This window comes from Haliotis asinina, chromosome 4 (genome assembly GCF_037392515.1).
Source record: "Haliotis asinina isolate JCU_RB_2024 chromosome 4, JCU_Hal_asi_v2, whole genome shotgun sequence".
Classification (NCBI taxonomy): domain Eukaryota; kingdom Metazoa; phylum Mollusca; class Gastropoda; order Lepetellida; family Haliotidae; genus Haliotis; species Haliotis asinina.
Genome location: NC_090283.1, coordinates 77,990,964 through 77,998,805, shown reverse-complemented (window position 1 = coordinate 77,998,805; position 7,842 = coordinate 77,990,964). Strand labels below are relative to the sequence as shown.

General features: G+C 42.5%; 1 protein-coding gene across 1 annotated transcript; it reads left to right on the top strand.

The window, feature by feature from the left end:
- Positions 1 to 664: 664 nt before the first annotated feature.
- On the top strand, positions 665 to 7,468 carry LOC137281920 (uncharacterized). Its single transcript, XM_067813641.1, has 4 exons — positions 665 to 976; positions 2,183 to 2,298; positions 3,346 to 3,462; positions 5,422 to 7,468. Exons 1-4 carry the CDS (start codon positions 665 to 667, stop codon positions 7,466 to 7,468), a joined length of 2,592 nt encoding a protein of 863 aa, XP_067669742.1.
- The last annotated feature ends 374 nt before the right edge of the window (positions 7,469 to 7,842 follow it).

Below are 7,842 nucleotides of genomic sequence, written 5' to 3'. Positions count from 1 at the left end.
TAGCTAAAACAGGAAACCGTAAAATTGTTGCACATGCAGTACTATTAGTGTTATTAGTGAGTAGTCCTAGGTCTGCAGGGTGTCTGATATCAACGTTTGCCAACAAACACCAGTAGTATTTGCGTATGTTGATGCCTTGGCTGCATTGATTGGATATTCATGAAGCAAGAAACACGTGTATTAGTAATAGCATAATGGCATAAGCAGCATTGAAAGTGATAGAAAAGGCTGGCCAGTCTTTTAGGCATACGGGTATAACACATGACAAACATTGGTCAAAGCTGCTGGGAAATGGATAATTCAAGATTCAAATTAACTTCACCTCTGAAGTCTGCTGTTATCATTTCAAGGGCGGTGGGTTGGCTTAGTGGTTAGGGCGTTCGTTAGTCATGCCGAAGACCAGGGTTCGATTCCCGACATGGCCACATGGTGTAAAACTACACTCAGTCACTGACTGACTCACTCACTCACCACACAACCCACTCTTGCCTTATCTGGGGTAACAATGAACTGTGACTTCTGTGCGCTAAGATCGTGTTCCTCAGAGATGTGGATGAACCGCTATAAATGAACTCTGATATTCATTTTCTACATGACCTAAGAACAATGACACGCAGTATATATCATATTACAGTGAGCAGGAACCGTCCGCCTACCCTATACCATGGGTTGTGGCAATTCGAAACAAGAGGTCGACTCTTCCACAAGCGTCACGTGGGCGACTGTGACGACGGAAAAGTTGCGACTAGAAAATATAAGTCCCATTGGTAATGGTGACGGATGGAACTCAAACACACCGAGAAGTCCCTGTATCAACGTGAGTCCCTGGGAACGTGAGGTGACGGACGACCTGCAGGAAACTGACAGTTATGACAACGGGGATCCGAATCCTCCCATCATCCCTCCAAGGAAGACTAAATCAGTGGCAGTACCCCCACCTGAAGCATTTGCCCACATTGATGAATATGTTCTTAAGGTAAAGAATATAGCAGAATCGTGACAAAGAATACCTAAAATCCACCCTCTGTCGCAATATTGAGATCACTATGAACTTACATCCACTTTTCAATATAGTTTAGTTTAGCACTATTAGTACAAGGATTTCAATATGGCTGTAGTTTAGTCCCACTCCCTATGTCCTAGATAATGAATCTACATTAACTTTCTGCTCTTAACCAAAAACAGAATCAGCAAAAAACATTATTCATCGACATGAAAGAATGTAGATGATACCTTGAAAAATATATATTAAAATAACACTTAATGGACAACCTTGTCCACTTGGGTAATGACAATATTCGTATAGTGTAGTTTCACAGCTACTGCAGCAAACTGTCATCAGGAATAATACATTTCATCATGGATACTTTGCTTTGATTCCATTGAAGGCCCGTGTTGAAGGAAACAAAGACTTTGTGAAAGCCTCAACGATTGTGGCGGAATGTTAATGAGATGTAACCAACACCATAGGAATACATGAGATTCAAATATGGATCTGGCCTTGTTTGGGAAAATCAATGAGCAGGGAATGATGATTTGTTTATTATTTCCAAAAAACACAAAGACTGCTATATCCACGCATGGTTTTCCAAGACTAGTGAACACTAGAATTTAGCTTTTTATGCTTCCTCAGAGCTTCTCCTTAAATCTAGTACATTGAAAGCACGTTACAAGTATGTTAACGCTGTGAAGGTTTCATACAGATAATGAAAACGATAGGAAAAAAAGATATTGTTTCAAATTGGAGTGAGTGAGTGAGTTAATATATAACGTCACATCGGCATTTCAGCCATATCGTGACGAGAACGTGTTTTAGAAATGTATTGTATATTTTGTCACTATGACGTCGTCAAAGATTTTTTTTTGTTAAAATGTTCTATTCATTACGACGTGGAAGAGGAATATTGTCCATATGCACACTGTAATACAAAATACGCGCTACAGGTAAATTCAATTAAGTGTTCGAAATATGTCCAAGAAGCCTTTTTCTACGCGTTCCTCATTAACCTGGGAGCATGCATTTCGCTTGTACAGCTTCCGAAGTACCACATCTGTTGTAGCTTTGTTTCCTAATGCGCCTGAATCTGCAGCTAAGCAAATTGCGTCTTGTTCCCCTACTTTTTCTACCCGTTAGAGTTTCAAATTACAAACTTTGAAGTTACTGTTGCTTACGGGTTTTCAGGCACCGGACAGCATCCAGTCATCAGTGGCTTTCCTAGCCCAATACCTCAGTAGACCAGCCCAGAACAACATGGAGAAAGTCAGGGCATTCTTCAGATGGATTGCAAATAACATCAGGTAGACGTGCTGCCACTATTCTGGCATTGGCTTTAAGGGCGTAAACTGTGAAGAACATATTATAGGCTTTCCTTCACTATGTCGCTGGAGTACAGCTAAAAGCGGCCTGAAATCACACTCATTCAGACACAGATGGGGTGTTTAAGATAAAACTTCAAACAGCAATCCTGCTCCCCACCACCTTTCTTGTTATCTTGTAATGTTGACGCTTCTCACCAACATCTGGTGGTCTGCTAACAATCGATTCAGTGAGTGAGTGAGTGAGTTTAGTTTTACGTCGCACTTAGCAATATTCCAGCTATATGGCGACGGTCTGTAAATAATCGAGTCTGGACCAGACAATCCAGTGATCAACAACATGAGCATCGATCTGCGCAATGGGGAACCGATGACATGTGTCAACCAAGTCAGCCAGTCTGACCACCCGATCCCGTTAGTCGCCTCTTACGACAAGCATAGTCACCTTTTATGGCAAGCATGGGTTGCTGAAGGCCTATTCTACCCCGGGACCTTCACGGGTCAACAATCGATTCAGATACACTGCAGTGACATCATGGACATCAGGTTACTACAAGAGGTAAATGATATGAATGAACAACCAAGTCTTTAAAACTGTTATCCGGATCTGTATAGTCACCAACAGACGAGTATGGGTTGCCGACCGTATCGTCCCTGGTATCATACTTGTCACCCATGTTGTCGACGTATGTGGGTAAAGCACTGGTACATACGAAATATCGGATGATTTTCTAACATCATGCAACCCGTGAAGGTCCAAGGTAGAACAGGCCTTCAGCAAACCATGCTTGCCACAAAAGGTGATTCTGCTTGTCGTAAGAGGAGACTAACGGGATCGGGTGGTCAGGTTCGCTGACTTGGTTAACGCATGCCACCGTTTACCATTTGCGCAGATCAATGTCCATGTTGTTGAAGTGTCTGGTCCAGACCTGATTATTTACACACCGCCGCCATATAGCATGATTATTGCTGAGTGCGGCGTGAAACTAAACTCACTCACTCACTCTAAGAACATGCTGTTGTTTCCAGGTATGACACTAACATACTGCGGAAGGGTAAATGCGGCCCCCAGGATGCTGACTCGGTGTTGAGGTACAAGAGGGCTGTGTGTGCTGGCTTCTCCTCTCTCTTCCTGGCACTCTGCAGGTTGGTTCATAATAACGGCAGAAATTTACTTGTTTAAGAAATACAACTGAATTTGATTGAGTGGAACGTGATTACAGAACAAGTTTGAGGTACCATGATAGGATTTTCGACCGACTGCTGTACCGTTTTGACAAACGGAACTGCCCTTGACGTACGTTTCAACACAAGAAGCCACGAGGTGCTTAATTTGTACAGCAATACCTTTATCAGTGATCCAGTCCACTGAACACGTCTGGGGTGAAATGGACGTTTGTGACGTCATACGAATTCCCCCAAACCCCTGTTGGCCAAATCCGGGGATATGAAAAGATCATCCCCATCACTTTCATCGACAGTTAGTGGCCTGCATCAGTGTGGGATGGTGCCAGGCCTACGTCAGCGGACAGGGTTGACATAACTGCTACGGGCTAAGTAAATGTCTCGTGGTTCAAATGCGTATATCAGAAGCGCTGTTCGTTGATCGTTATAACGATCGTTGCAATTCTTTGAAAAAATTGTCTGTGTCTTTTACGGAATAACATTGTTCTGTGTGTTTCTATGTCATAATAATATTTGTGTTTTCGTATGAATATTTCGTATAATATCGTGGCGAGAACAAGTAATAATGCGATGTAATTATAGAATGAATTACTATAAGAAACTATAACCGAACAGTAGAAGAACAGTAAAACCACTAGTATATATAGTACAGATATCCATTTAAGACTAGTAATTAAATTTAAAATAGTTTAACTATAGAGGACAAAATAAGAATGGGCTATAGATTGACAACAACTGAAGGTAGATCACCATACTAGGGACCATGGTAAAAGCAAATCAAAAGGAAAGAGGGTTAGTTTGTCAGGCTGATCGTCTCAGAAATGGGGGAAAAGTTGGAATGTTAAAAGAAATAATACACCTTTGACAAAGAATATGCTCATGGATACAAATAAGACACTTGTGAGTCTATACATACTATACTGGAAGCCATTAAAAGCGCAATTTGACATTCATGCTTTCACAAACGTCAACATAAATATATAGATGCAACTGGCAACATGTTTTCAATAAACATCTGTTGATAACTTAATCGGAAAATGTCCAATCAACAGCAACGTCACTGCCGCAACGACGACATCTAACAAAGTACGTTAAACCTGCGTTAAGGCATCTTTGCGCCGTTTTGGCGCAGACATGACGTTGTCTTGTCCCAATTTGCAGTATCAGCGGCTGTGAGACACAGACATTGAGGCCCTGGCGAGTTGTCGTCAAAGGTGGTGCGCTGGTTGCGGAATATTGCATAACTGCCGGAGGCTTGAAAACGTTGTCTGAGTTGACCAACGGTGCGTGGATGCACATTACAGTGCCTGACAATCATCACATCTGAAAATGCCGCTAACCATAGCGAGATCCTGATTCTTGTCGTCTTGTGTCAAGCGTGGCATTTTCTCAACGTGATTCAGTTTCACAAGTCCTTGTGCTTTAACAGGACCTGGGTGCAGGTTATGCTCGCGCGCGTACAACGTGTTTCATGAATGTGACTGTGTTTACGAGAAATGTCATAGGTTCCGTTCTAAGCATCGAAGTTCATAAAATAAAAGAGGTAGTCTCTGGGGCTCAGTCTCGAAATGAGCAAGAATATCAGCCTTTTCTCCCTATATCCTCTGTATCGCAGGCAAAAAAATCTTTGGTAGAAGTTGTTTTTTTTAAGTTCCAGGACAATACATACAAATTGCGTGTTTAATGGCTTTCAGTATATATGCCATTGAGGTGTTTCAGATTAACCATGGACGTGTAATTTTGGTCGAATAATCTATAATCCCTAGTTCGAGGCAGAGGTCCTTGTCGAAGATCTTGGTGTCAAACATTATTCTCCTGATACTTTGAAGAAGTGTCTGCAGATAAGTTAACTGCTATTTTCCATCATCTTGAAAACTGTTCACAATTCAAGATATAAATGCTATTATTTTGTCCATTTAGGGAAGTGAAGATACCATGCAAAGTTGTTTCCGGAATAGCCAAGGGATATGGATTTGATCCCGAGGTGAAGATTACAGAAGACACCGACACAAACCACGCCTGGAACATCGTCTTTGTCAACGGTGACTGGAGACCCATCGAAGTCACATGGGGGGCGGGGTACATAGGCGACAAGTTTAAATATGTTAAACAATTCAATGAGTTCCATTTCCTGACTGACCCTGTTGACTTTGTGGTTAAACATTTCCCTTATATAGACAAAGACCATGATAAAAGTCACTGCTATCAGCTACTGGCAACACCTTTAACGATTGAGGAGTATTCAAGTGCAATATGTCCTCATGTGGAGGGAATCAAGTGGGGGTACGTGTCCAAAACCCATGGTCAGGTCGTGGACATGGACAAAGAATGTGAAATCCGGGTTGCAACCACACGCGTCACCCTACACGATCTATACTGTGACTTGAAAGAAACGTCAACCGGGAAATCTGTAACAGAACATGTGCTGTTGAGAAAGACACCCGGTGGTTGTTTTTCTATTAAGGTAACACCCCCTGTCACGGGTAAATACGAATTGTTGCTGTTCGGGGAAGAGAAAGGTGCCTCTTACAATAAGTGTCTCATGACCTACACGATACGTTGTCACTCAGTGTTCCAACTTGTAAAGCGTTACCCACAACACTCAGGAACTTGGGGCTTTAAAGCCGACCCGATAACGTATGGCTTCAAGTTGGACGCCTGCAAAATAGATCTGGTTAAAGCAAGAAGCGGAAAAACTGAAATAAACATGATGGTTAATCCAGATGCTCGCCTGTCCTTTCATCTGGTTCATTCTCAAGATAAAAGACAATACCTCACACAGTTTTTCATGGCATTTATAAAAGATGGCATGCTGAGTGTAAAGTTTCGTTTTCCTCTGTCAGGGTATTACAAATTTACAATATTTGCCCAAAGCGTCGCTGTCTCGACAGCTGGACATGATCATGTAGGCGATATTCTCATCGAAAGTGAGGACTCCAATCAAGATATCCTCCCCTATCCCACAATGCACTCAACATGGGGACTTTCCCCAAGAGCATCCAAATATGGATTTCTGTCGGTGCCTTATGCTGGAGACATCATTGGCTCCGAGAATGGCAATATTAGCATGATATTCAAAGTCAAACCTACCATATCCGTTTCCTTTAGGTTGGAGCATGCTACACAGAAGCCTGCCAACCTGGACAGATTGCTGATGGCCTATGTTCAAGACAACTGTCTACGTATCTCTGCACGTCTTCCGGAGGTGGGATATTACAAGCTGAACTTATTTGCAAAAGACCTTACCCAAACAACAAAAGACAACACCAACCATATAGGCCATTATCTCCTAGGCTGTTCAGACCCCTGCAAGGATCTGAGATTGTATCCTGACAATTATGGGACATGGGGAATAAAACAGATTGCCAGGGAATACGGATTTCCATCGAATATATTCTCCAAGAGTTTCTTGACGACAAGCGATTCCGAGGTAGAGATGAAGCTATCGGTGGATCCCACTGTGTCGACTACGTTTAGGCTGTCTCACTCCGAGAAGGATATTTCTGACATTGACCGGTACGTATTTTCTTACATCACAAATGACATTCTTGTTCTCAAAATCAGGTTTCCAAGGTCAGGATTTTATAAACTGTCTGTATTTGCGAAGCATCCTGATGCAGATGGTGGGGCATCATATGATCATATGGGTAACATACTCATTGAAAGTAAAACCGACATGCCAGGAATCAAATCCTTTCCTACAAACTACACCGCAGCTAATGATTATGGTTGCGTACTGCTTGAACCTCTGTGTGGTGATATCCCAGCAAATCAACCAGTCAGATTGCGCATGACGTCAGAAAGTGTTCTACGGGTAATGATCAACAAGAAGGTGTACAGGAAGGGAGATAATGACGAATTTGACGTCACCTTTAATGCTCCCAGAAAGGGGGATTTCGTCACAGTACATGGGAGCTCGGAGGACTCAGGGAATCTAAATAGCCTCTTTAAGTTCCTGTGTGTGTGACGCGAGAGATGCATTCGACTGAATCATACACACACTTGAGGCAAGGGAATGGCGCCACAATTACGCATCTGTACATCTGGTACATTTTTATAGCTAATACCACGACTAGCTGCCAGATATGTACAGTGTATGTTTACTCTCAATGGGCTGACCCTTTTTGATAGGCGAGGTCTTCACGTCATCACTATGTTCAGCTTTCTTTGGTCGAAATATTTGGTTGCCGGTGCTTGATAAAGGATGGCATTAGCACAAGCTCAGACTAGAACTGAAAATAGAATCTGGTCATTGTATGCCGAATGGGATGGACGTGAATCATTCAGCTGACACTTCTGGCTACACGGAGCTCAATTTGAAGCAAACGTATGTCACTAGCT

Coding starts and splice junctions, on each gene's coding strand:
- LOC137281920 (XM_067813641.1), top strand. CDS start 665: ATGGGTTGTGGCAATTCGAAACAAGAGGTCGACTCTTCCACAAGCGTC. Junction 977..2,182: donor TTGATGAATATGTTCTTAAG/GTAAAGAATATA, acceptor ACGGGTTTTCAG/GCACCGGACAGCATCCAGTC. Junction 3,463..5,421: donor CTCTTCCTGGCACTCTGCAG/GTTGGTTCATAA, acceptor TTGTCCATTTAG/GGAAGTGAAGATACCATGCA.